Genomic DNA, 27259 nt, shown 5'->3' with positions numbered 1-27259 from the left:
AGTAACTTGCTTCCAACCCACCTGAGCAAGAGGGAGATGGGAGGAATTGTGACTTGTCAAAATGGCTTCCTGGGGCTGAGCGATTACACACTGCCCCTTACTCAGGGCTGAGCTTAAAGGCTCAAGCTAGCCCTTCGCTTATATCTCACAGATGTGTCATTGACTTGCCAAGACTGCTCCCATGTTGTTGCATCTGACACTTATGCTCCTATGGTGTATGTATCCATACGCACAGGAAGCTCAAAGAAGGACAGAGTTGCTGACCAGGGTGAGATAAATCTGATGTGCTTCCATCCAGTCGGAACAATGCTGGGCTTTTCAAGATCATGGTTTGGAGGTTTCACTGCCATTGGGACTTCCTGGCATTTGAGTGAACTAGCAGGGGCAGCTGCAGTATCAGACAATAATGAAGCAAGATTGAATTCCAGATTGGTTTGTCTCATTTCAATCTCCCTGAGTTATCTCGTAGGTTATTGAAGGAAATGTGGGGTGGGCGGGGGAGAACATATGACCTATGTACAGCATGAAAAGTTACATAAAAGGTGGTTTCAAAACAAGCAGGAATCACTTAGCAGTATCAGCATCAGCGTTCTTGCTGCACCATCAGGTGCATAAAGCTTAAGTCAGTAGCCAACAAATAAATGCAAGAACCGTGTGCCATAATACAGTACGATATGATAAATGGGCATATAAATCAATACACATCAAGTCACACGCCTTCGAATCCGGGCACAGGATTGAAGTTGCCGTACAATGAGGCTCATCTTGATATTTCACTTCTCTATTCTATTCTGGTAGTACCGAGATGCCTTGGTCCTGGACCGATGATTACAGTCAAATGATCACAACATGGGAAACCAGGCTGATCAGACATGTGCAGGGAAGCAAAAGCTACATTTTGCAGTGAAAAAACAGAGCTGGTTGAAATACTGAATTTCTGTTCCATGGCAAATGCCGACCCTAAAAAAACATTTTTGGTTTGAGATTGGAACAAAAAGTTGACAATTCAAAATGTCCCCAAACGTGTAATTTCAGAATAAAAAATTTGTTTCAGGTCAGCTGTAACATTTCACTTCCATAGAATTGAATATTGACTTTGACTCTTTTTGTCCATTATAGTTTTATTTTATATAAATTTTTACTTTATTTTTCTTTTTTTATATAATTTGAAATGAGGGTTTAATTATTTTAAAATTGTAATATGAACATAAAATAATAATTTGTGTTTGGTAATCCAACTGCTAATTAGTTTAGTAACTGATACTGTAATTTGCATAACATAAAATGGTATAATAAAATAATATAAATATGAAATAAAAATATAAAATAAAACACATTTCTAAATGAGAAGTCAATTTCAAAATGAAAAATTGAAATGCTCTGATAAGGTTGAAATGGACCGTCTCAACCACATTGAACTGTTTCATTATTTTTTTTTTTTTTCAAAACAAAATGTTATTGAAATTGACATGTTCCCATGGAACCTTTAGGTTTTTTGAATTGGACTTTTTGATTGAAAAATGTTCCATTAGCAATGTTTGATCATCTCTGTGTCAAAATGAGCTTTGTTTGGTATTTTAATGGCAAGGCACGTCAGTGATATGGTAACCGGGGGGAGCTAGCTGAATTAGAAAGACTGGGCAGGCAGGGCGCTAGACTGTAACTGGGAGAAGACCTGGGTTCAAGACCCTGCTCTACCACAGACTACCTGGGTGATCTTGGGCAAGTCACTTAGTCTTACTCTGCCTTAGTTTCCCTCTTTATACAATGGGGATAATAGCTGTGCCCTACCTCACAGGGGTGCTATGGGGATAACTATGTTAAAAGAGCAGGGGCCACCTTGGTACTATAGCAAGGGGGGCCGTAGACACATTTATTAACAATAGGCAGTTTATAGGCTGAGGTCAGTGAATTATCTGCAAACAGGCTTCAGTGTCAATACATTCTGCTCATTATTCGTGCATATAGGGGGCTAATTGAGGGGGTCAGGAGGGAAGTTCCTCTCTGGGCTGTTTATTCCACAGTTGTACATTCCTCTGAGGCAGCTTGTGCTGGCTGCTGTTGGAGCTAGGATCCTGGCCTGGAAAAGGCACTGATCTGAGCCAGTGTAGGCAGGAAGGAATGGTTTGCATGAGCACGTCTCCGTTTGTGGGCTATTCAAGATCCATTCTCCCAGACTACTGCTTCAAGTATTTGTGTAGTCTCCCAGATTGGATGGCTCCCAAAGAGGCTTCAGGCTGGCCACATAACTCCTACCAGTAAATATGAGTTTATGTAGGGTGATCAGATAGCAACTGTGAAAAAACGGGACATGGGGTGGGGGGTAATAGGTGACTATATAAGAAAAAGTCCAAAAAAACGGGACTGTCCCTATAAAAATTTGGTCACCCTAAGTTTATGTGAGTATTCAGTCAGGATCAGGCTTCCTGCACCCTCCTCCCTGCGCAGGAGAGGAATGGTGACTCTGAGCTGTCTGTAGTTCTGTGGTCTCCTTCTGGAGTGATACGGCGATGCCCTGCCCCTAAATTAGGGCAGATTTCAAATGGCCTAGAGAGATTGGGGCCTATGCCAGTGACACAGAAAGAGCTAAGAGAGAGATGACTTTGCGCCACTTGACTTTGTGTAACCCCATACTCCCTTCTTTCTTCTCCTACCAATAAATGAAAAACGAAGTGACTGGCCAAGGCTGTTAGAAATTTAAAAGTTCATGGTTAATTTCACAGGCAACTGTATAAATTGCCTCAATTACGAATAATGCCGCCCTTTTATACAGCTCATGACGAAGGGTCCTCGCTGACGTAAAGAATTCCTGGGTGCGTTTGTTTTCAATCAAAGTAGTTTGTGCATGGGTCAGAGCCTGAAAAATCCAGTAGTGCCTCAGGACCACAGTTCTGTTAAGTAACCCCAGTCATGGTTTCTGCATAACCAATGGAATGAGCAAGATGCAGGCCGGAAAGTCCTGAATGGCAGCTTTACAGCATTACACTGTGCTATCTGAAGACACATGGGCCAGATTTTGCTCACAGTTACACCAGTGACAATCCAGCGTGACGCCACTTACAGTGGTGGCCTTTCAAAGTTTGCCAGTTGCCTTAGATAAGTAGATTCCGTTAGATAACCTCAGTATTTGCAGTACTTGAGATATTTCCTCTTGTAAGCAGCGGGAAAGAGAAAGGGATGCTGTATATACTGAGGTAAACTTTTCTACCTGTCCCGAGTACTAGAGTGGTACTCTAGTACCTGATACCAGAACCGGAAGACAAGAATTTAAGGGTGGATTTGCTCTTCACACAGTAGCTGATTACAAAAGAGCCCATGCTTCCTGTGCTTTGCATCAGTTCTGCTCTGGTTCTGACAGGGTTTCCATTTTCTCCCCTTTCTGGGCTTAACGACTGGTTCTTGTCAAATTGCGTCAGGATGAAACCAGGTAACAGTCAATTTGGAGGTGGGTTTTGTTTGTTTGTTTACAAGAAATTGCTGTATGAGGGCAAGGTTCAGGCTGGTAGGCCTCAAGTTAAATCTCACCAGGCTTGACTGAGCCCTGGGACATTCTGGCTTCTGCACTTTGACAGGGCCTTTCCCCATAAGATATCGAAGCATTAATTTTGCAAGGCAGGTAAGCATTATCACCCCTGCATTTACAGAGGGGCTGCAGAACAAGAGGTGAAGTAACGTGGCTTCCCAGCAAGCCAGTGCCAGAGCTGGGTATAGAACCCAGGGCTCCTGACATCTAGTCTCTCACTGAAACCCCCAGACAACAGCGCTTCCTGATAGATGGCCCGCAGCGTGAGTGGGGCAGGTGCATGGGGGATGCAAGTGGATGTGTGTGGAAGGGAAGGGACTGTGTGAAGGGACAGGAGAGGAACACTGAGTGGGGGATGGCCAGTGGTAGTTAGCAAGTGCCCATTAAACCCACTGGTTCATTAGCAAAGAGTGAAGCCGAATGCAGGTTAAGCTGAACAAGTGCAACTTTATTAAACCCTGTGCCCTGCTCTAGTCTGTCCATCTGGCTGAGGTGCTTCCAGACCTGTTCCCCTGGTCCTAACAGCCCTTCTGGGGAACGCGTGCCCTCTGACTCCAGTTCCCCTGGCCCTGATCATGATACACGCATCAGGGCCTCGCCCAGTTCCTCAGTGGCCCATTGCTGCAACCTCCCTCATTCAAAACCTGCCAGCCCCACCCCCTACAGACTGCTGCAACTGCACATAAGGGGTCTGGGTTGCCGTGCAAGAGTTTTCTGTGCACCCTGCTGAATTTCAGGTTTATTTTTCTCTGCTTCCTTCTCTCCCCACTCTAAGAAGTTCTCCTAAACTCACCAGGACGGGCATCCGGCCTGCTGGCCTGTTCACAGGGGCCTGGCAGCCCTCGCTTACAGAATTGTCCCTGTTTTTTTAAAAAAGTCACACCATGGTAACTCTGCTAGCATGATACCAGCAGCGGGGAGCTCTGACAGTGATAGATCTGCGACAAGCCCATGTTCACATGCCTGAAGCTTGCAATGGCAAAACTGCACAGCCAGTTAGTTACCTGCAGGCAAGTAGCTGCATATGATGAGTTAATTTCACTCAGACTCCAAGAAAATGGATGCACGAACCAGCCCTCCCCTCCTTTCTCCTGCAGCAATGGTGCTCCGAGATCAGAGCTCAGCTGTAGGGGACATTTAAAATAGCTTCCTAAAATAACAGAGGTCAGAGCAAATCGGCAGCTCTTTTTCACCTTCTTACCCACAGAAACGGAAGGTTTGCCATGCCAGGTTTGCTGCTGGGATAGGGGAGGATTAGAAGCCATGTTTAATCCTCCAGGAGCAGCTGATCCTTTTGTGTTAAATGAACTGATCGTACACAAACACTGCAGCCTGAGCTGCTTTTCTGGGGCTCGACTGAGGAGCAAAGACCAGATCCATTTGTTTTAGTAAATTAGATTGGTAATGCTCAAGCTTGCTAGCTATTTGGGTATCCATCACCTAGCCAACTGCACGGCAATAATACTCAGCCCTTATGCCGTATGGTGCGGGCCCTCCAGAGATTGCAGAGCTCTTTGCAGAGCAAAGGAAGGCTCAGTCTCCCTGCACCGTATCGATGGAGGGACAGAGAGACCTGCGAAGGCTAGGCAGCAAGTCAATGGCAGGTGCGGAAATAGCAGCCAGCTCTCCTGAAGTCAAGGCCCAGACCCTCTCTTGATCTGCCTTGCCCCTACTAGATGTCGCAAGTAAAGAAGCCCGTTGTACCGAGGTGTAACGTTACTGCTCTACAATACCGTGAAGCACCGGAACGCTTTCCTTCCAAGCCCTGCCCAGCGGAATGGTTCTGGCTGCCTTCGCTCCCAGAGCCCAGTGGTTCTCTTTCGATATTTGTGTGCTGTTCAGGTTGTCTTCTCTTTGACACGCAACACCTTGTGTTTCTAAAGAGACCCCTCCCTGGGCCCAGGCCAACATTTTCAGCAGTGCCTAGTGATCGATTTCAGATGCCTTAAACAGGAGCCTGATTTCCAAATGCTCCATGCTTTGTGAAACCTTTACACAGAGAAACCACGCGTCACTCCTGATAATCTTGGCCTCAGGCTCTGCAAAAACCTGCCTGTATCACTTGGAGTCTGCGCTCCCCTCCCTTTGCTTGTCTCGCCTGCCTGCTGTCAGACTGTGAGCTCTTTGGGGCAGGGGACTCTCACTTAATATTTTCATGCCCATTGCCCAGCAAAATGAGGCCCCAGTCAGGGGCTCCCATCGTATAAATAATAAAAGCCTCTCATTCCAGTTCTGAGTCTTCCTGTGACCTGGGCGAGTCTCCGGGCCTTTAGGCCTTGGTTATCTCCATCAGGATAATAACACTGCCCTGCTTCAAGCGGGAGTCATGATCCATGTTTCCAAAGGGCTTTCAAGCCATAAGGCCTTAATTGTTGTTTTTCCTATTGACAGCAGAGTGCTAAGCGTCTGTGTGACTGAGGAGCATGGTCCTGAAGCAAGGTTGTGTGGAGCAGGAAGGTTTTGGGGGAGTCCACTGTTTTCCCAGCTCTTCCTCCTCTCAGCAGAGTGAGCTATATTGCATGGGCTTTGTTGCTTTGCAGCACCACCCAGTGGCGGTCTAGAGAACAGCAGCATTGCCTTGGAGGAGACTCTCGGGTCCTGATTCTGATCTCTCATTCACTGGTGTAAATCAGTGACTGATCTCCTCAGTCCAGGGCAGTTACACCTGTGTGAATGTAACTGCGGTGCGTGGCCTTCTGGCCTTGCAGTTACTACTGCAATGGAGTGACGTCTGGAGGTGAGCAGGGGCTTAAGGTGGAAAATGGTGGCTCAGACAACGTGGAAACTCCATTGGGCCCATGGGGTAAGCACTAGCTCAGAGTCCGTGTTGGCATGCAGAAGAGGGAAGGGCTCCTTTGTCATACTCCCTGATTTGGTGCAGGTACAAGGGCTGCCTGAACTTTGACATTGGGGTCCTCATGAAGCAATACAAGGACGTGTGGGAGCTGGCTGTCTTCAGGCGCCTGTGGGTTGATCTGCTGGAAGGCACCATTGGGGAGGTATCAGGAAGGCTTCCAGCAGAGGGGAAGTGAGATCTCCTTGTGGGAGGTCAGGATTCTTCCTCGGGGTGTGTCCTACTCTGCCCTGCTGCTGCTGGAATTCCTCCCTGGCATCCCCCTGGTACACTCCACATACCAGACAGCCAGTCTCTCCACAACGCTGGTTTCTGACCTGACCCTCCTGTTTGGGGTCGGACACAGTGTGCCCCATTTCAGCCAATCTCCAGCCCCCTCTCCCAGCAGGAAATCTGGATCCAGGAGAGGCCTCTGGAAGGTGAGAGTTGGGTGGGGGGCTGATGCCATGAAGTGGCTGAGTCCCTCATCCACATGTGAGTGGGGAGTTCCAGACACGGATCTCACGGGGACGATCCAGGCTTCATTGCTGGCACAGATAGAAAACAGTGCCCCAAATGATTGTGGAAACAGAAGCTTGCACCCAGTTTGCCCTGGTGTAAATGCAGTGTTGCCAACTCTCCTGGGGTATGTGGTGCTTTTATTAAAGCCCCAGGGATCCTGTCATTAGGTGACAGGTTTCAGAGCAGTAGCCGTGTTAGTCTGTATCAGCAAAAAGAATGAGAAGTACTTGTGGTGCCTTAGAGACTAACAAATTTATTTGGGCATAAGCTTTTGTGGGCTACAGCTCACTTCATCAGATGCATGCAGAGGAAAGTACAGTAGGAAGATAGATATATGTACACAGAGAACATGAAACAATGGGTGTTGCCATGCACACTATAAGGAGAGTGATCAATTAAGGTTTAGTGTGCATGGTAACACCCATTGTTTCATGTTCTCTGTGTATATATATCTCTCTTCCTAATGTATTTTCCACTGCATGGATCCGATGAAGTGGGTTTTAGCCCACGAAAGCTTATGCTCAAATAAATTTGTTAGTCTCTGAGGTGCCAAAGGTACTTCTGTCTGATGCTTGCTGACTGTGTGTCAACAGGTGAGGCAGAAATCAAATGCAGCAAGCCTAACCCATCTTAGCACAGTGTGTGTCCCACTCTCTACTCGTTGCTGGCTCACTAGAGGATAACAGCCTATTGCTGCTACCAGCTAATGGAGTTAGCCCCTTAGCTCAAGTGGTAGAGGCCTGTGCAGAAGGTCTTGGGTTCAGATTCAGCTGATGACCTGTACAGCAAGTCATGATGCTTTGGAATTATATGGCATCTTCCAGATTAGTTAATTTAATCATTACAAGTCCTTAGTGTGGGAAGTAGTTATCTCCATGTAGAGATGGGTAACTTGTGCCACTGTGCCTTACAGAAAAATCCTGTAGAACTTAATAGGCTTTTTTAAGCCATGTAATAGGATTTAATATAACTGTGTTTCTCTGCTGTAGGATTCTATAGGATAGTGCCACAGAGTGAGCTGGCCCTTAAAGAGGGGTTCAAGGTCAAGCACTGTTCCTGTTCCTGATTCAGCTCAGAGCCAAGGCATTCTGGGACTTGTAGTTCAGAGGGACTATGGGAGTTTTAGTCTGGGCAGTGATGCATCCTTGGAAAAGGGGGCAGGGATATATAAGAGCTGTCTTTTAAATTGGGGTGAGACATTAGTCAACGAAGAGACAAGATTTATTTTGGGATCTCCTACCTGAAGGGAGTGGGACTGACTGCTGAATTTCTCTATGCAAGGAGCCTGGGAAGAGGCCTAAGTAGACAGTCAAAGGGGCTCTGGAAGATGAGTGGTGTCTTGCTCTAGAAAACTAGAGAGACCTGGAGTGAATGGGAGCTCCTTGTAGTTCTCCACCAAAAGGCTGTGGACCAAAGTCCAGTGTCAAAGCACTCCTAAAATGGGAGTGGTGCGCCCCTGCACTGGGCTTGGATTCTTACTTATTTTGGAAGAGGAACTGTTGGGCTTGGCTGGAGCGCTAACCTTCCCAGCCTCGAAAGGGAAACTGAAGTAGCAGCTGTGTTATAGTGAAGAAAAGGTAAGTTGCTGCTACAGCGCTGTCTTAAAAACACTTTATAGACAAGTTAGCATGTCCTGTTGTCTGTAAGGATTGAGAGATCCAATTTCTGTGGAACTCCATTGGTAATCCCTGTTAAACTCTGGGCCGTATGTACACTAACCATACTTACAGGATGGTGGCCTCCTTCCTAGAAGCAATAACTCCGAAAAAAAGATTTGGGGAGGGAAGAGGGAGGAGAGAAAGGGGTAATGGTAGATGATAAGGTGAACATGAGCTCCCAGTGCGATGCTGTGGCCAAAAGGGCTAATGTGATCCTTGGCAGTATACATAGGGAATCTCATGTAGGAATAGGGAGGTTATATTACTTCTGTGTTGGCACTGATGAGACCCGCTACTGGAATGCCGTGCTCCATTCTGGTGTCTGTAGTTCATGACGGATGTTTCAAAATTGGAGAGGGCTCAGAGAAGGAGCGTGAAAACGATGACAGGGTTGGAAAACGTGCCTTGGACTTAAGGAGCTCACTGTATGAGCTCAGCAAAGCGAAGGGTAAAGGGTGACTTGAGCAGTCTGTACATATCTATGTGTAGGGAATGGAAATTTGATAATACAGGATTCTTCCATCAGCAGAGAAAGGCATAACACGGTCCAGCGGCTGGACAGGGGCGGACTAGAAAGAAGCTGCAGTGCTTTTAGCAGTGAATGTGACTGACCATCGGAACAGGCGGCCAAGGGCTGGTGTGGAATCTCTACCAGTGACAATTTTTAAATCAAGATTGGATGTGGTTCTAAAAGATCTGTTCTGGATGCTTTTCCTAGGGAAGTTCTCAGACCTGTGTTAGACAGGTGGGCAGAGCAGATGATCCCTGTGGTCCCTTCTGGCTTTATAATTTATGAACCTGTATATTCAACAGGAGTTAAGCTTTTCTGTTTGTTGAACTCCACAGGATATTTTCCTCTTCCTCCCACAGGGATCACCAGCCAATCCCTCCCCCCACAACCGGACCAGGGACCTCTCAGGGCCATCTAAAGGTAGGGGCGGGAAAGGAAGATTTGGAGACTGAACAGGCTGGCTACTTCCTGAGTGCCCCCTCATGGCCGGGGGTAGCACTGCAAGCTCTGCCTCAGTTTCCCCTCTTCATAGCCCCTTTAAAACATCACACACTCACTTAGCTTCAGCAACACCCCTCCCCATGGGTAGATTTATTAACCTGACAAACCATTCAGAATAAAAGTTCTCAAGTCCCTGCTCCCTGTCTTCCTGCTGGGGGGGGTCTCCCACACCTTCCCTGCCTGGAGCCTCTTCCCTGAAAACTTAGTCTTGCCTGCTGGCTCCCAGCAGCCAGTGACACTGCTTGTTCCTCCCTGATAATCCCCCTCTCTGCAGCTCCCTGCTGTTCTTCATAGGTAGGGTTACCAGATAGCAACTGTGAAAAAACAGGACAGAGGGTTGGGGGTAATAGGCGCCAATATAAGAAAAAGTCCCAAATAATGGAACTGTCCCTTTAAAAATGGGACAGATGGTCACCCTAGAGAGAAGCAGTTCCACCATACCCAGCTGGTTCTATTCATTAAACACCACACCCCAGCCTGGGTGTGGTAGGAAGGGCTGGCCTCTGGCCTGTAAAGAGGCACGCCACCCTGTTCCAGGGACTTGCTCTTAGATGGTGGGAGAGAACTTGGAGCTCTTGGGGGCCGGACCAAATGCCTGCTGAAATCAATGGAAAGACTCTTGTTGATTTCAGTGGGCCCTTGGTGAGGGCGGGTGGCTTGCCAGGAGGGAGGAAGGGGACTTGCAAATCTAGTAGCTTTGTGAATGTGCTGACCCAGACTTGCCCTTGGTATGACTCTGACTTCAGTGACACAAGTCTCCCTTCTGTCCCTGTTTGTGGAAGGCATTGGACCTTGAGCCCAGAAGTGATGCAAATATTTCATGGCCCTTTACTGGGAATTCTTGCATTCCAAATCAAACTCTGATACTGACTCCTTATGTGACTGTAAAGTGACTCAGCTCCTCAGTGCCTCAGTTTCCCCACTTGGTGATGGATAATTGCCTATTACATGGGGGTCTTGTGAGATTCAATCAGCTACTGTCTGTACAGCATTTTAACAACAGCATTTATGTAGCCGTGCTCAAGTATTATTGTTGACAATATTAATCCTTCCCAGTCCAGAGCTCTGCAGCAGTGACTGTTCCTTGTCCACAGCATAAATATCTCTCTTGCAGCCTCTGCTCCTTCCTTATCACAGAGGGATCCCTAACGTCTACAGTGCCACTGGGCACTCAGATTCAAAGGCATTGTTAGTTTTGATCACTGCACCCAGGAGAAATGTAAAGTACAATGGGCATCAGGAGAGCAATTTCAGAAAAGCTTAAAATGTTATGTCTTAAAAATTAGTATGGCTGCTGTAGTCCAGCAGCATGCAGGGGAGATCCAGTAGCCCTTTGCAATGGGGACTCTTAAAAACTCTTTGGTCTAGTGTTTAGAGCCAGATGCGGCTCTGCTGGAATGGGGCTCAAGGAGACTGGCTGCTCTCCAAAGCAGAGATTGTCTTTTTATTCTTGTTTATACCAGGCCTAGCACAATGGGGCCCTGATCCCTGGCTAGGGCCCCTAGATATTACTGAAGTGCAAATAATAAGTAATTCTCTTACCACTTTAGTCGTGTTGATAGGACTTAACGAGGAGTGGAGGTTGGTCTGTTAAAGAATTGTTGGGAAAAATGATACAAGCTCACAGGAAAGTGTCCAGTAGTTAGAGCAGGGGACTGTAAATTGAGACTTGAAGAACTTATTTTTGGATCTACTTCTGGCTCGCTGATGACTACAGGTTAGTCCCGCTGTACTTCATTATCCCCATTTCACAGATAAGCAAGAACTGCAGATTTCCTATCGCATTGTGCTCTGAAGGCTTCATACAGCCTTGTAAAATTGTCACTTTTTTGAAGCAGCCCAGGCAACCCATCCCCCTCCCTTGTTGCTGTCATGATGATGATAATGAAAAAACAAATGAGATTTCACTTGCCTACAAAATATTACTCAACCCTGACACATGTGCAAATAACACTCTGCAAAGCTGGCTGGCTTAATTAACTAATGTACACGAATGACAAGTGCCGGCACCTAGCCGAGCAACAGTGGGGCATCTGGAAGGAAGCAACCATTAAAATAAGGGTTGGTGGAGTAGGGGGAGGGGGGAATTGGGGGACTTCATTCCCTGGAAAATGCTGGAATGCCAGATGGTGTCCTGCATTCTGGAATATTTTAAAAACACTGAAAAAAACCAAATGTGCCTACAAACCCATAAAGTACCTCTCTGGCACTCACGTGCAAGTCTGGACGAGGGGCAGCTTGGTAGGATAGCCGGCTGTATTCTGTTGCTGTAGGAATAGCAAGGCCCCCGAACCCCAAACACCTGCACGTATTTGCCATCAGCTGCCTGCAGACTCATTCTAAGGCTGCTCGGAGGAAAATGAGCGGTACTGGCTGGGATCTGTCGTCTCCATGGGCTGCACCTCCTTAAGGATGCACTGACTCGGGAAAGTATGGACTGTGCTCTAAACCCTGTGCTAAAGTGCTTTGCTGAGTTGAGGCCTAAAAGATGAGGATGGCCACAGGCTGCATCTTGTAACTCCAGGACTGCACGGATTATTTAAAAGCAGACGTCCCAAATGAAGCAGGTGTTACACAAGCATCCACCTTTTTCCCCCACTGGCTCCAAATCAAAACCCATCAGTGAGTTCTGGCCAAACAGAGACTCTGGGTTGTCTTCTGCCCACCCCTAATCTCTGCACCGATTTATTCTTATTACTTGCAGCGCTGCACTTCCCTTTCACTTCCCTCACAGGAAGCAGCAGCAGCGGTGTGCATATCCTTGGCACTTAAGAAGTGCACTAAATACATGCTCTTGCAGAGCAATATTCCTTGTAGACCCAAAGCAGGGCTGCTCACCATTGCTGTCAGAGGGGTGTGGTATCTGAATGCCAGTAGCCAACGTCCATGTATGACAGGCTCATGTATAGCAGAACACACTTCCACCATTGTTGCCCAAGGGTATCCCCAGTTCTTTTAATAACTCAGGGTATCTTTCATTCAAAGACACTGGAGATCAAGTTTCACTTCCCCCATGAAGCCTTAGAAGGATGGCAGCCCCACTACACCCATTCTGTACCTTCTCTATATCCCTGTCCTGAAGACTTCTCTGCTGGTCCCTTTGTCCCTTCTCTGCTGACTCTTCTCTCCCTGCGCCCCCTTCATCCACTCCCAACTCTGTGCTGCCTTTCATGCCACCCTATTCACAACAACCACAAAATGCTAGGTATCTAACCAGCTGAACATGAGCTCCCAGTGTGACTCTGTGGCCAACAGGCCAATGCAATCCTTGGATATATAACCAGGGGAATCGCAAGTTAGGGAGGTCATAAGGGCACTGGGAATCCTGTGTCCAGTTCTGGTGTCCACAGTTCAAGAAGGATGTTGATAAATGGGAGAGGGTTCAGAGAAGGGCCACAAGAACGATTAAAGGATTGCAAACCGTATCTTTATAGTGATTCATTTATCAAAGAGAAGGTTAAGGGGTGACTTGATCAGCCTGTAAGTACCTAAAGGGGGAACAAAAACTTGGCGGTAGAGGGCTCTTCAGTCTAGCAGACAATGGTGTAACGAGAACCAGTGGCTGGAAGCTGATGCTAGACAACCTCCGACTAGAAATAAGGGGCAGTTTTTGAACAGTGAAGGTCGTTAACCACTGGAACAGCTTGCCAAGGGTTGTGGCGGATTCTCCGTCACTGGCAACGTTTTTTAAAATTCAATATTGGATGTCTTTCTAAAAGGTAGATTCTAATTCAGGGAAGTCCTTTGGCCAGGAGATCCGATTCGATGATCACACTGGTCCCTTTTGGCTTTGGAATCTATGGAAAACGCCTTCCTGGTTAACGTTTGCCCCATGGCCCTCCCTCTCTGAGCTCCTGACAGCCCACCTGTTTGAAGTGTTCTGCCTGTAGGATCCTCACCGGGTCAATCTTCTCTATTGTACTTAGCAGTAGTATCTGTCTGCCTCCCAGGCTAACAGGCTGGCATGGCGAGGCCTGTAGTAGTGGACTTCTGGAGGCTCTGGCTTTGGTTCTTAAGAGCATTGATTGGGGGGTTTTGTCAGCTTCTCCCCCGCACCCAAGCAGCTCTTGAAGAGGCAGGTCTTGTGACCTGACCTAAAGATTCTCAGACTCCAGCCTAGTTTGGTCTCACTCCATGGCAGGATCCCTGACTCTCCATAATACGTTGCTTTGTACACAGGCGCCAACTTTCCTTGGCACCAGTGGGTGCTCACCCCTCCCCTGGCCCAGCCCCTGGCCCAGCCCTGACTCCGCCCCCTCCCTGCCCCTATTGGATCCCTCCCCAAATCCCCGTCTCGGCCCTGCCTCTTCCCCGAGCGCGCCACATTCCTCCTCCTCTTCCCCCCTCCCTCCCAGCGCTTGCTGCGTGAAACAGCTGTTTCGCAGCACAAGCGCTGGGAGGGAGCAGGGAGAAGCAGGACTCGGCGGCACACTCGGGGGGAGGTGGAGGTGAGCTGGGGTGGGGCAGGGAGCTGCCGGTGGGTGCAGAGCACCCACTAATTTTTCCCCATGGGTGCTCCAGCCCCGGATCACCCACAGAGTCAGCGCCTATGGCTTTGTACTGCACAGCTTATGCCTGGAAACTGCAAGCACTTTGAAGCCAGCCCTCTCATGGGTTCTGCACATGCGCCTTGTGTCATGTGCACTCAGGGTGCTGTATAGCCAACAGTAAAACAAAGCGCCAGTTAGGATTTAAAATGTACACCCGGCCCTGCAGCTGGGGGCTACAGTCTCGACTTCAAGCCAGTTAATTTCCAGCCAGCTACTTGTCTGTAAATTGCTCTAAGAACAGGACCTAGGAGCCGGGAACTCTTGAGTTTAAGTCCAATCTCAGCTCCTGACTGGCTGTGTAACTTCACTTAGTGTCCCTGGTTCTTCAGCTTCCTTAAAAGTGCTCAGATACCACAGAGGGTGCAGGACAAGAATCTAAACACACATGGATGGAAAATGGGGAGACTATTTCCCTACCTCCCAAGGTGTAGTGAAACTGAAGAGGTAGGCATCTAAAGCCAGATTTATTTTGGTCTGTGGGTCTGAAAATGCTGGCTAAACAACTATTACAAGGTCAAGCACCAGGTCTCCTACCCTCTGCCCTAATCTCTAGCCCACCCTTCCCTCCAGGCGGTGAAAGACAAAGCAGTAAAATCTAGTGCTGACTTATTAGGTCCAGTGCTAGGATCCCTTGGCCCCTCTTCAGGGCTGTAAGAGCCTGATCTAATGCCCATGGAACAAAATGGGAGTTCCTTCCCATAAACTTCAGTGGGAACTGGATTAGACCCTACCTTTGGTTGCACTTACAGTGGCGGGGAAATAGTCCCTCATGTATCTCCAGATGACGCTGTTCCTGATGCAGTGAATTCGTCGCCCACCTTTGCTTGGCTTGTCCCAGTCCAGAAGCCACCATGTTGCATACAGGACGCTGACCAGCCACAAACGAGTGAAGAAGAGGCCGATGAAGAGAACTATGCAGCACTGTGCTGAGATAAAAACAGGGCAATCAATGGGCAAACCAGGCTCGGCTGGGGTCAAGAGGTGAAAGAACTTACTCAGAAATATCATGGCTTCCAAGGCGCCTCTGACTGCCATTGTTGCCTTCTTGAGGACACCTCAGTCAGATCTCCGGCCTCTACCCATCACATTTTGCAGGGCAGAGTTCTGGGATTCCTTCCCTGTAGACTAGGGATTTAGCTGCTATCCACTGTGATCCCATTAGAAGGCCTGACTTTATGGCAGCACCTGCAATTCTGGTAGGGCCAATGACAGAGTTCACCAGTGACTTGCTAGCATTTGTAAGGCAAGATACTACTTATTCAGATCAAAAGCATTACAGAAAGAACATACCTTAAAAACAAAAAACCGCCTGTCTGCATGCTCACTAGACAATACCCATCTGCCACATGGAGCCCCTGGCAGGTTTCAATGTCCTCACTTCTCAGTCGTTGCTTGCTAGGCTTCGCCAACCAGGTCAAACCAGTCTATGCAATTTCCCCCAGGCAGGGAGGGTTCTCCAGCCTGGTTTCCAGACTAAGGATTTGTATTAATTTCTCTGTCCCCCAAGTGACTTTTAGTTCATGCAGGAATCTCTTACAGCTCCCCCATGGAGCTAGAATACAACCCCTAGCCCACAGATATACGTACATTTATGAAGTTGATATAATAGCCTTTGAATATTCCATGTGTCCCTAACAGCTGCCACTCCCCTACAGTCTGTCTGCATGTGGAAGGGGGCTGCCCTTAATAAAGCTGACTGCCACCTCCCTCATGACACTGAACATGAAACCAGGCCCACAGGCCACATGGCTGCCAACCATCTGGGGGGTGGGCGGGACACAGGGACTGTGAGGATCAGGGAGATGCTCTGAAAGGTGCATAGAGAGAGTGAGGGGGATCAGGAGGCAGATTTAAGGGGTGCAGGGGCATACTGGGGGCAGGAGGAGGGGAGTGGAAGGGGGGTTGCAGAGGACTGGGAGGGAGGGGCGGCAAGGGGAGTGGAAGGGGGAGTTTGAGAGGAGGGGGGAGGGGAGTGGAAGTGGTGGTGGTGAGGGGACTGGGAAGGGGGGTTGGAGAGGGAGGGTGGTGAGGGGAGAGGGAAGGGGGGTTAGAGAGGAGGGAGAGGGAGGGTGGTGAGGGGACTGGGAAGGGGGGTTGGAGAGGGAGGGTGGTGAGGGGAGTGGGAAGGGGGGTTAGAGAGGAGGGAGAGGGAGGGTGGTGAAGGGAGTGGAAGGGGGGGTTCGAGGGGGGAGGGAGGTGAGGGGAGTGGAAGGGGGGTTTGAGAGGAGGGGTGCTGAGGTGAGTGGGAAGGGGGGTTGAGAGGAGTGGGAAGGGGAGTGGAAGGGTGGGCTCCAAAGGAGGGGGAGGGAGACACGGGGAGTGGAAGGGGGGCTCAGAGGAGGAGTGGGCAAAGGGAGTGGATGGGGGGGTTCGAGAGGAGGGAGAGGGAGGGGTGGTGAAGGGAGTGGAAGGGGGGATTCGAGGGGGGAGGGAGGTGAGGGGAGTGGAAGGGGGGTTCGAGAGGAGGGAGAGGGAGTGGTGGGGAGGGGAGTGGATGGAGGGGTTCAAGAGGAGGGGGAGTGAGGAGAGGGTGAGGGGAGTGGAAGGGGGGTTCGAGAGGAGGGGGAGTGAGGAGAGGGTGAGGGGAGTGGAAGCGGGGGTTCGAGAGGAGGGGGAGTGAGGAGAGGGTGAGGGGAGTGGAAGGGGGGTTCGAGAGGAGGGGGAGTGAGGAGTGGGTGAGGGGAGTGGAAGAGGGGCTTCGAGAGGAGGGGGAGTGAGGAGAGGGTGAGGGGAGTGGAAGGGGGGTTCGAGAGGAGGGGGAGTGAGGAGTGGGTGAGGGGAGTGGAAGGGGGGTTCGAGAGGAGGGGGAGTGAGGAGAGGGTGAGGGGAGTGAAAGCGGGGGTTCGAGAGGAGGGGGAGTGAGGAGAGGGTGAGGGGAGTAGAAGGGGGGTTCGAGAGGAGGGAGAGGGAGTGGTGGGGAGGGGAGTGGATGGAGGGGTTCAAGAGGAGGGGGAGAGAGGAGTGGGTGAGGGGAGTGGAAGGAGGGTTCGAGAGGAGGGGGAGTGAGGAGAGGGTGAGGGGAGTGGAAGGGGGGTTCGAGAGGAGGGGGAGTGAGGAGAGGGTGAGGGGAGTGGAAGGGGGGTTCGAGAGGAGGGGGAGTGAGGAGTGGGTGAGGGGAGTGGAAGGGGGATTCGAGAGGAGGGGGAGTGAGGAGAGGGTGAGGGGAGTGAAAGCGGGGGTTCGAGAGGAGGGGGAGTGAGGAGAGGGTGAGGGGAGTGGAAGGGGGGTTCGAGAGGAGGGGGAGTGAGGAGAGGGTGAGGGGAGTGGAAGGGGGGTTCGAGAGGAGGGGGAGTGAGGAGAGGGTGAGGGGAGTGGAAGGGGGGTTTCAAGAGGAGGGGGAGTGAGGAGAGGGTGAGGGGAGTGGAAGCGGGGGTTCAAGAGGAGGGGGAGTGAGGAGAGGGTGAGGGGAGTGGAAGCGGGGGGTTCGAGAGGAGGGGGAGTGAGGAGAGGGTGAGGGGAGTGGAAGCGGGGGTTCGAGAGGAGGGGGAGTGAGGAGAGGGTGAGGGGAGTGGAAGGGGGGGTTCGAGAGGAGGGGGAGTGAGGAGAGGGTGAGGGGAGTGGAAGGGGGGGTTCGAGAGGAGGGGGAGTGAGGAGAGGGTGAGGGGAGTGGAAGGGGGGTTCGAGAGGAGGGGGAGTGAGGAGAGGGTGAGGGGAGTGGAAGGGGGGTTCGAGAGGAGGGGGAGTGAGGAGAGGGTGAGGGGAGTGGAAGGGGGGTTCGAGAGGAGGGGGAGTGAGGAGAGGGTGAGGGGAGTGGAAGGGGGGTTCGAGAGGAGGGGGAGTGAGGAGAGGGTGAGGGGAGTGGAAGGGGGGTTCGAGAGGAGGGGGAGTGAGGAGAGGGTGAGGGGAGTGGAAGGGGGGGTTCGAGAGGAGGGGCAGTGAGGAGAGGGTGAGGGGAGTGGAAGGGGGGGTTCGAGAGGAGGGGGAGTGAGGAGAGGGTGAGGGGAGTGGATGGGGGTTCGAGAGGAGGGGGAGTGAGGAGAGGGTGAGGGGAGTGGAAGCGGGGGTTCGAGAGGAGGGGGAGTGAGGAGAGGGTGAGGGGAGTGGAAACGGGGGTTCGAGAGGAGGGGGAGTGAGGAGAGGGTGAGGGGAGTGGAAGGGGGGTTCGAGAGGAGGGGGAGTGAGGAGAGGGTGAGGGGAGTGGAAGGGGGGTTCGAGAGGAGGGGGAGTGAGGAGAGGGTGAGGGGAGTGGAAGCGGGGGTTCGAGAGGAGGGGGAGTGAGGAGAGGGTGAGGGGAGTGGAAGGAGGGTTCGAGAGGAGGGGGAGTGAGGAGAGGGTGAGGGGAGTGGAAGGGGGGTTCGAGAGGAGGGGGAGTGAGGAGAGGGTGAGGGGAGTGGAAGCGGGGGTTCGAGAGGAGGGGGAGTGAGGAGAGGGTGAGGGGAGTGGATGTGGTTTCGAGAGGAGGGGGAGTGAGGAGAGGGTGAGGGGAGTGGAAGAGGGGGTTCGAGAGGAGGGGGAGTGAGGAGAGGGTGAGGGGAGTGGAAGGGGGGTTCGAGAGGAGGGGGAGTGAGGAGAGGGTGAGGGGGAGTGGAAGGGGGTTTCGAGAGGAGGGGGAGTGAGGAGAGGGTGAGGGGAGTGGAAGGGGGGTTCGAGAGGAGGGGGAGTGAGGAGAGGGTGAGGGGAGTGGAAGAGGGGGTTCGAGAGAGGGGGAGTGAGGAGAGGGTGAGGGGAGTGGATGTGGTTTCGAGAGGAGGGGGAGTGAGGAGTGGGTGAAGGAAGTGGAAGAGGGGGTTCGAGAGGAGGGGGAGTGAGGAGAGGGTGAGGGGAGTGGAAGGGGGTTTCGAGAGGAGGGGGAGTGAGGAGAGGGTGAGGGAGTGGAAGCGGGGGTTTGAGAGGAGGGGGAGTGAGGAGAGGGTGAGGGGGAGTGGAAGGGGGGTTCGAGAGGAGGGGGAGTGAGGAGAGGGTGAGGGGAGTGGATGGGGTTCGAGAGGAGGCGGAGTGAGGAGAGGGTGAGGGGAGTGGAAGGGGGGTTCGAGAGGAGGGGGAGTGAGGAGAGGGTGAGGGGAGTGGAAGCGGGGGTTTGAGAGGAGGGGGAGTGAGGAGAGGGTGAGGGGAGTGGATGTGGTTTCGAGAGGAGGGGGAGTGAGGAGTGGGTGAAGGGAGTGGAAGAGGGGGTTCGAGAGGAGGGGGAGTGAGGAGAGGGTGAGGGGAGTGGAAGGGGGTTTCGAGAGGAGGGGGGAGTGAGGAGAGGGTGAGGGGAGTGGAAGCGGGGGTTTGAGAGGAGGGGGAGTGAGGAGAGGGTGAGGGGAGTGGAAGGGGGGTTCGAGAGGAGGGGGAGTGAGGAGAGGGTGAGGGGAGTGGAAGCGGGGGTTCGAGAGGAGGGGGAGTGAGGAGAGGGTGAGGGAGTGGATGTGGTTTCGAGAGGAGGGGGAGTGAGGAGTGGGTGAAGGGAGTGGAAGAGGGGGTTCGAGAGGAGGGGGAGTGAGGAGAGGGTGAGGGGAGTGGAAGGGGGGTTCGAGAGGAGGGGGAGTGAGGAGAGGGTGAGGGGAGTGGAAGCGGGGGTTTGAGAGGAGGGGGAGTGAGGAGAGGGTGAGGGGAGTGGATGTGGTTTCGAGAGGAGGGGGAGTGAGGAGTGGGTGAAGGGAGTGGAAAGAGGGGTTCGAGAGGAGGGGGAGTGAGGAGAGGGTGAGGGAGTGGAAGGGGGGTTCGAGAGGAGGGGGAGTGAGGAGAGGGTGAGGGGAGTGGAAGGGGGGTTCGAGAGGAGGGGGAGTGAGGAGAGGGTGAGGGGAGTGGAAGGGGGGTTCGAGAGGAGGGGGAGTGAGGAGAGGGTGAGGGGAGTGGAAGCGGGGGTTTGAGAGGAGGGGGAGTGAGGAGAGGGTGAGGGGAGTGGATGTGGTTTCGAGAGGAGGGGGAGTGAGGAGTGGGTGAAGGGAGTGGAAGAGGGGGTTCGAGAGGAGGGGGAGTGAGGAGAGGGTGAGGGGAGTGGAAGGGGGTTTCGAGAGGAGGGGGAGTGAGGAGAGGGTGAGGGGAGTGGAAGCGGGGGTTTGAGAGGAGGGGGAGTGAGGAGAGGGTGAGGGGAGTGGAAGGGGGGTTCGAGAGGAGGGGGAGTGAGGAGAGGGTGAGGGGAGTGGATGGGGGTTCGAGAGGAGGGGGAGTGAGGAGAGGGTGAGGGGAGTGGATGTGGTTTCGAGAGGAGGGGGAGTGAGGAGTGGGTGAAGGGAGTGGAAGAGGGGGTTCGAGAGGAGGGGGGAGTGAGGAGAGGGTGAGGGGAGTGGAAGGGGGGTTCGAGAGGAGGGGGAGTGAGGAGAGGGTGAGGGGAGTGGAAGGGGGTTCGAGAGGAGGGGGAGTGAGGAGAGGGTGAGGGGAGTGGAAGGGGGGTTCGAGAGGAGGGGGAGTGAGGAGAGGGTGAGGGGAGTGGAAGCGGGGGTTTGAGAGGAGGGGGAGTGAGGAGAGGGTGAGGGGAGTGGATGTGGTTTCGAGAGGAGGGGGGAGTGAGGAGTGGGTGAGGAAGTGGAAGAGGGGGTTCGAGAGGAGGGGGAGTGAGGAGAGGGTGAGGGGAGTGGAAGGGGGTTTCGAGAGGAGGGGGAGTGAGGAGAGGGTGAGGGGAGTGAAGCGGGGGTTTGAGAGGAGGGGGAGTGAGGAGAGGGTGAGGGGGAGTGGAAGGGGGGTTCGAGAGGAGGGGGAGTGAGGAGAGGGTGAGGGGAGTGGATGGGGGTTCGAGAGGAGGGGGAGTGAGGACGAGGGTGAGGGGAGTGGAAGCGGGGGTTTGAGAGAAGGGGGAGTGAGGATTGGGTGAGGGGAGTGGAAGGGGGTTTCGAGAGGAGGGGAGTGAGGAGAGGGTGAGGGGAGTGGAAGGGGGGTTCGAGAGAAGGGGGAGTGAGGAGAGGGTGAGGGGAGTGGAAGCGGGGGTTCGAGAGGAGGGGAGTGAGGAGAGGGTGAGGGGAGTGGAAGCGGGGGTTTGAGAGGAGGGGGAGTGAGGAGAGGGTGAGGGGAGTGGAAGGGGGGTTCGAGAGGAGGGGGAGTGAGGAGAGGGTGAGGGGAGTGGAAGCGGGGGTTCGAGAGGAGGGGGAGTGAGGAGAGGTGAGGGGAGTGGAAGGAGGGTTCGAGAGGAGGGGGAGTGAGGAGAGGGTGAGGGAGTGGAAGGGGGGTTCGAGAGGAGGGGGAGTGAGGAGAGGGTGAGGGGAGTGGAAGCGGGGGTTTGAGAGGAGGGGAGTGAGGAGAGGGTGAGGGAGTGGATGTGGTTTTCGAGAGGAGGGGGAGTGAGGAGTGGGTGAAGGGAGTGGAAGAGGGGGTTCGAGAGGAGGGGGAGTGAGGAGAGGGTGAGGGGAGTGGAAGGGGGGTTCGAGAGGAGGGGGAGTGAGGAGAGGGTGAGGGGAGTGGAAGGGGGGTTCGAGAGGAGGGGGAGTGAGGAGAGGGTGAGGGGAGTGGAAGGGGGGTTCGAGAGGAGGGGGAGTGAGGAGAGGGTGAGGGGAGTGGAAGCGGGGGTTTGAGAGGATGGGGAGTGAGGAGAGGGTGAGGGGAGTGGATGTGGTTTCGAGAGGAGGGGGAGTTAGGAGTGGGTGAAGGGAGTGGAAGAGGGGGTTCGAGAGGAGGGGGAGTGAGGAGAGGGTGAGGGGAGTGGAAGGGGGTTTCGAGAGGAGGGGGAGTGAGGAGAGGGTGAGGGGAGTGGAAGCGGGGGTTTGAGAGGAGGGGGAGTGAGGAGAGGGTGAGGGGAGTGGAAGGGGGGTTCGAGAGGAGGGGGAGTGAGGAGAGGGTGAGGGGAGTGGATGGGGGTTCGAGAGGAGGGGGAGTGAGGAGAGGGTGAGGGGAGTGGAAGCGGGGGTTTGAGAGAAGGGGGAGTGAGGAGTGGGTGAGGGGAGTGGAAGGGGGGTTTCGAGAGGAGGGGGAGTGAGGAGAGGGTGAGGGGAGTGGAAGGGGGGTTCGAGAGAAGGGGGAGTGAGGAGAGGGTGAGGGGAGTGGAAGGGGGGTTCGAGAGGAGGGGGAGTGAGGAGAGGGTGAGGGGAGTGGAAGGGGGGTTCGAGAGGAGGGGGAGTGAGGAGAGGGTGAGGGGAGTGGAAGCGGGGGTTTGAGAGGAGGGGGAGTGAGGAGAGGGTGAGGGGAGTGGATGTGGTTTCGAGAGGAGGGGGAGTGAGGAGTGGGTGAAGGGAGTGGAAGAGGGGGTTCGAGAGGAGGGGGAGTGAGGAGAGGGTGAGGGGAGTGGAAGGGGGTTTCGAGAGGAGGGGGAGTGAGGAGAGGGTGAGGGGAGTGGAAGCGGGGGTTTGAGAGGAGGGGGAGTGAGGAGAGGGTGAGGGGAGTGGAAGGGGGGTTCGAGAGGAGGGGGAGTGAGGAGAGGGTGAGGGGAGTGGATGGGGGTTCGAGAGGAGGGGGAGTGAGGAGAGGGTGAGGGGAGTGGAAGCGGGGGTTTGAGAGAAGGGGGAGTGAGGAGTGGGTGAGGGGAGTGGAAGGGGGGTTTCGAGAGGAGGGGGAGTGAGGAGAGGGTGAGGGGAGTGGAAGGGGGGTTCGAGAGAAGGGGGAGTGAGGAGAGGGTGAGGGGAGTGGAAGCGGGGGTTCGAGAGGAGGGGGAGTGAGGAGAGGGTGAGGGGAGTGGAAGCGGGGGTTTGAGAGGAGGGGAGTGAGGAGAGGGTGAGGGGAGTGGAAGGGGGGTTCGAGAGGAGGGGGAGTGAGGAGAGGGTGAGGGGAGTGGAAGCGGGGGTTCGAGAGGAGGGGGAGTGAGGAGAGGGTGAGGGGAGTGGAAGGAGGGTTCGAGAGGAGGGGGAGTGAGGAGAGGGTGAGGGGAGTGGAAGGGGGGTTCGAGAGGAGGGGGAGTGAGGAGAGGGTGAGGGGAGTGGAAGCGGGGGTTTGAGAGGAGGGGGAGTGAGGAGAGGGTGAGGGGAGTGGATGTGGTTTCGAGAGGAGGGGGAGTGAGGAGTGGGTGAAGGGAGTGGAAGAGGGGGTTCGAGAGGAGGGGGAGTGAGGAGAGGGTGAGGGGAGTGGAAGGGGGGTTCGAGAGGAGGGGGAGTGAGGAGAGGGTGAGGGGAGTGGAAGGAGGGTTCGAGAGGAGGGGGAGTGAGGAGAGGGTGAGGGGAGTGGAAGGGGGGTTCGAGAGGAGGGGGAGTGAGGAGAGGGTGAGGGGAGTGGATGTGGTTTCGAGAGGAGGGGGAGTGAGGAGTGGGTGAAGGGAGTGGAAGAGGGGGTTCGAGAGGAGGGGGAGTGAGGAGAGGGTGAGGGGAGTGGAAGGGGGTTTCGAGAGGAGGGGGAGTGAGGAGAGGGTGAGGGGAGTGGAAGCGGGGGTTTGAGAGGAGGGGGAGTGAGGAGAGGGTGAGGGGAGTGGAAGGGGGGTTCGAGAGGAGGGGGAGTGAGGAGAGGGTGAGGGGAGTGGATGGGGGTTCGAGAGGAGGGGGAGTGAGGAGAGGGTGAGGGGAGTGGAAGCGGGGGTTTGAGAGAAGGGGGAGTGAGGAGTGGGTGAGGGGAGTGGAAGGGGGGTTTCGAGAGGAGGGGGAGTGAGGAGAGGGTGAGGGGAGTGGAAGGGGGGTTCGAGAGAAGGGGGAGTGAGGAGAGGGTGAGGGGAGTGGAAGCGGGGGTTCGAGAGGAGGGGGAGTGAGGAGAGGGTGAGGGGAGTGGAAGCGGGGGTTTGAGAGGAGGGGGAGTGAGGAGAGGGTGAGGGGAGTGGATGTGGTTTCGAGAGGAGGGGGAGTGAGGAGTGGGTGAAGGGAGTGGAAGAGGGGGTTCGAGAGGAGGGGGAGTGAGGAGAGGGTGAGGGGAGTGGAAGGGGGGTTCGAGAGGAGGGGGAGTGAGGAGTGGGTGAGGGGAGTGGAAGGGGGTTTGAGAGGAGGGGGAGTGAGGAGAGGGTGAGGGGAGTGGAAGGGGGGTTCGAGAGGAGGGGGAGTGAGGAGTGGGTGAGGGGAGTGGAAGGAGGGTTTGAGAGGAGGGGGAGTGAGGAGAGGGTGAGGGGAGTGGAAGGGGGGTTCGAGAGGAGGGGGAGTGAGGAGAGGGTGAGGGGAGTGGAAGGGGGGTTCGAGAGGAGGGGGAGTGAGGAGAGGGTGAGGGGAGTGGAAGGGGGGTTCGAGAGGAGGGGGAGTGAGGAGAGGGTGAGGGGAGTGGAAGGGGGGTTCGAGAGGAGGGGGAGTGAGGAGTGGGTGAAGGGAGTGGAAGAGGGGGTTCGAGAGGAGGGGGAGTGAGGAGAGGGTGAGGGGAGTGGAAGGGGGGTTCGAGAGGAGGGGGAGTGAGGAGTGGGTGAGGGGAGTGGAAGGGGGTTTGAGAGGAGGGGGAGTGAGGAGAGGGTGAGGGGAGTGGAAGGGGGGTTCGAGAGGAGGGGGAGTGAGGAGTGGGTGAGGGGAGTGGAAGGAGGGTTTGAGAGGAGGGGGAGTGAGGAGAGGGTGAGGGGAGTGGAAGGGGGGTTCGAGAGGAGGGGGAGTGAGGAGAGGGTGAGGGGAGTGGAAGGGGGGTTCGAGAGGAGGGGGAGTGAGGAGAGGGTGAGGGGAGTGGAAGGGGGGTTCGAGAGGAGGGGGAGTGAGGAGAGGGTGAGGGGAGTGGAAGGGGGGGTTCCAGAGGACAAGAAGGGAGGACAGTTGTAATGAAACCCTAAACTGTGTTATACTTTTCACCCACTAGGTGGTGCTGAGTGTAAAATACCTTATTTAAGCTCACCTCAGCCAACAGCCTTACCTGGCTGCGCATTAAGGGATCTTTTGAGGAACACATCTGGTGCGTATAAGCAAGCTCTGTAGCTAGTCTGTATCTGGTACAGAATATGTGACAGCATACCCGTGGGGGAGGGAGCAGGGGGTGGCAGGCTGGAGCGGGGGGGTGTTCAGGGGGAGTCAGGGACGGGGGTTCTGGACTCGGGGAGGCAGGGTGAAGGCTGGGGTCGGGGGGAGGGTCTTGGGCAAAAGAGTCGGGGGATGGGGTGGGGCGGCCTGGGAAGTGTAAAAGGCTAAGCCAGTCCCATATTGTCTTTGCTGTGATACTCCATGAATGATACTCATGTTAAAAGAACTTTAAATTAATGTCTAGCTCATCAGCCCTAAAAAGTAACACATTTATCTGTGAATAATAATGCATTAATTTAGGTCAGTGGTTCTAAACCGATTGACCATCCAGCCCTTCTCTGACCAAAGGAAATACACCAGGAGGGGGGCAAGTCAGACAGGAAGAGGAAAGGGATTTTAGGGGTGAGACAAGACTAAGCAGAGTCTCCATCCAAGCAGCCAGGGAGAGGTGGCACTTTTGTGTGCATTAAAGGTTGATTTTTTTTTTCAACCTGCAATTATCACGCACGCACCGGCAGAGGAATAGCGGGGGAGTTAAAAAGTCAAAAGACATACACACAAACCCCACAATTTGATGCCAGTCTCATGTCTTTTGATCTCTTGAGGTTGGCAATGCTGACAATTACTGTCACAAGTAATGCTCTGTAGCTATTGGACGCTGACCCTAAGTAATCTACCACCATTATCAGATGGGCTAGGCCCAAAATTTAGTCTTTATTTTGCTTCCGCAAAACTAGATTGGCCCAAGACCTTCTGCACCACTTAATCCCCTGCATTGCCCTCCCAGAAGTGGGCAGGTGCCAATGGCCCTATTTCATGGGCAGTCACCCCTTATGATGGCTTCCACTGGGCCAGCATGGAGGGGGCTGTTGGGTGGGCAGGGCCTCTGAATCCACTTGTGCTGATCAAGTGGCCTTACCCCGCCCACAGCTGCTACAGAGAGTACAGTGGCTATTCTGGGTCATAGGCTGGAGTACCGGTTGTAGCCCACAGGTTGCTTGCTACCTTCGATCCCCTACATGACTGTATCTGGGGCAGGGGTGGGGAAGGAGGGTTGTGTGAGAGTGGAATTTGGGTGTGACTGGGAGGGGGAGTCAATGTGTAAAACCTTTCTAGGATTTTTTTTTAAAAAAAACAACCAACATTGTTCTACACTGTGCAGCCCAAACACAACACTCGCTTTTCCTGCTCTCCTGCAGGAGGACAAACTACCGAGCTGTTGAGCTTCAGAGCAAAGCTCAAGAAGTCAACAGACAATAAAAATAACGTGCTATCATCAGCATATATAAAGTTCTGCCAGAAAATCCAAATTGTGGTCCTGTGCATATCTAGTCATGCGACCAGTCACTGGGCCCAGGCACATAGGTAAGGACCCAGTAAGGGTGTGATTGATAACATAAGAACTTCTTCAAAGTTTATGCTGCTGCAGGCTCCTGTGTACTGTGTAACAGGCTTCCACTGAAATTGTGGTGTATGTGGATGGATCTTATGCCCTGAATACTAGATCTTCACCCTTATAGCAGTTGGCTGGCAGTAATTGCCATCTTGAGTTCATTTCAGATGCATCTTGCTAGAGGAGACACATACAGTGCTCTCTTGACATCACTGTAGCTCGTTCTTGTTTGGTTTTTCTTAACCAGGAGACGTCTGCACTGCTCTGCGGTTCTCTTTTTTTGCGTGCACAAAATGCAGTCGTATCTTCAGGCAAAATGACTGCAAAGCCTTGTAGACACTGACAAACAGCTCTGCAGTTGTAAGCACAGGTGCTACCAATTAAATAAGCTCTAGTGTAGACCTAGCATAAGCATTTTAGCAGCCCCATGTTATCTAACTCTGCATAGAGCTGAAATAGGACTATGCAATTTCCTAGAGCAGATGCTGCAGGCTGGAGTGTATCCATCTAAACTGAATACAGTGGCCTCCAGCAGACAAGATGCCTAGGCACACAGAAATGCAGTACACAAAAAAATAAATAGACCAGACCATTGCAGAGCTACAGATGCTCCACAGAATTCAATGGGAATCTCATGTAATAATCCAGGGTAGAATGAGCCAGGACCTTTCAACCTGACAATCATGTTGAAATTAAATATTACAAATGACCTTTCACAACTCATGTGCATGGACTGCTTATAACACGTTGTGAAAACAGCACCCAAAGCTAAATTAGGCGCTGGGGGACAAGATGATGTACAAAAGCCCCATATCGACATTAAATTGGCCATGCTCTTAATACACTTCTGAGCCATGCAAACAAGCTGGCTGCAAAATTGCATAATATCTAATTACCTTTTTATCTTATTGCGTACAGCCCAAAGTACATATTACAAGGAGGCAGTGGTCTTCCTGGCCAGAAGTAGTTGCTGGTCAGTAAAGTTAGATTTATTCTTGCAGTTATGTCTCATGATGATTAATGCCTGTTATTTAGACTCAGGTGGTTGTCTTTTTTGTTAATAGATTATTTGGGCAGAATAGG

At 53.2% G+C, this 27259-nt stretch overlaps 1 protein-coding gene across 2 annotated transcripts in view; it reads right to left on the bottom strand.

The window, feature by feature from the left end:
* The window catches only part of MOGAT2 (monoacylglycerol O-acyltransferase 2), a 55637-nt gene that overhangs the window by 23173 nt on the left and 5205 nt on the right, over window positions 1-27259 (bottom strand). The window contains exons 2-3 of one of the 2 annotated variants that reach the window (XM_073335032.1): window positions 15094-15291; window positions 14846-15024 (exon numbers count right to left, since the gene is read on the bottom strand). In XM_073335032.1, the coding sequence (XP_073191133.1) occupies window positions 14846-15024; window positions 15094-15133 (219 nt within the window). In that variant the 5' untranslated portion in view covers window positions 15134-15291. The remainder of the gene's footprint in view (window positions 1-14845; window positions 15025-15093; window positions 15292-27259) is intronic. The other variant, XM_073335025.2, reaches the window with a different exon arrangement.

Source organism: Lepidochelys kempii, chromosome 1 (genome assembly GCF_965140285.1).
Source record: "Lepidochelys kempii isolate rLepKem1 chromosome 1, rLepKem1.hap1, whole genome shotgun sequence".
Taxonomy (NCBI): domain Eukaryota; kingdom Metazoa; phylum Chordata; order Testudines; family Cheloniidae; genus Lepidochelys; species Lepidochelys kempii.
This window is presented reverse-complemented; position numbering and strand designations above follow the sequence as displayed.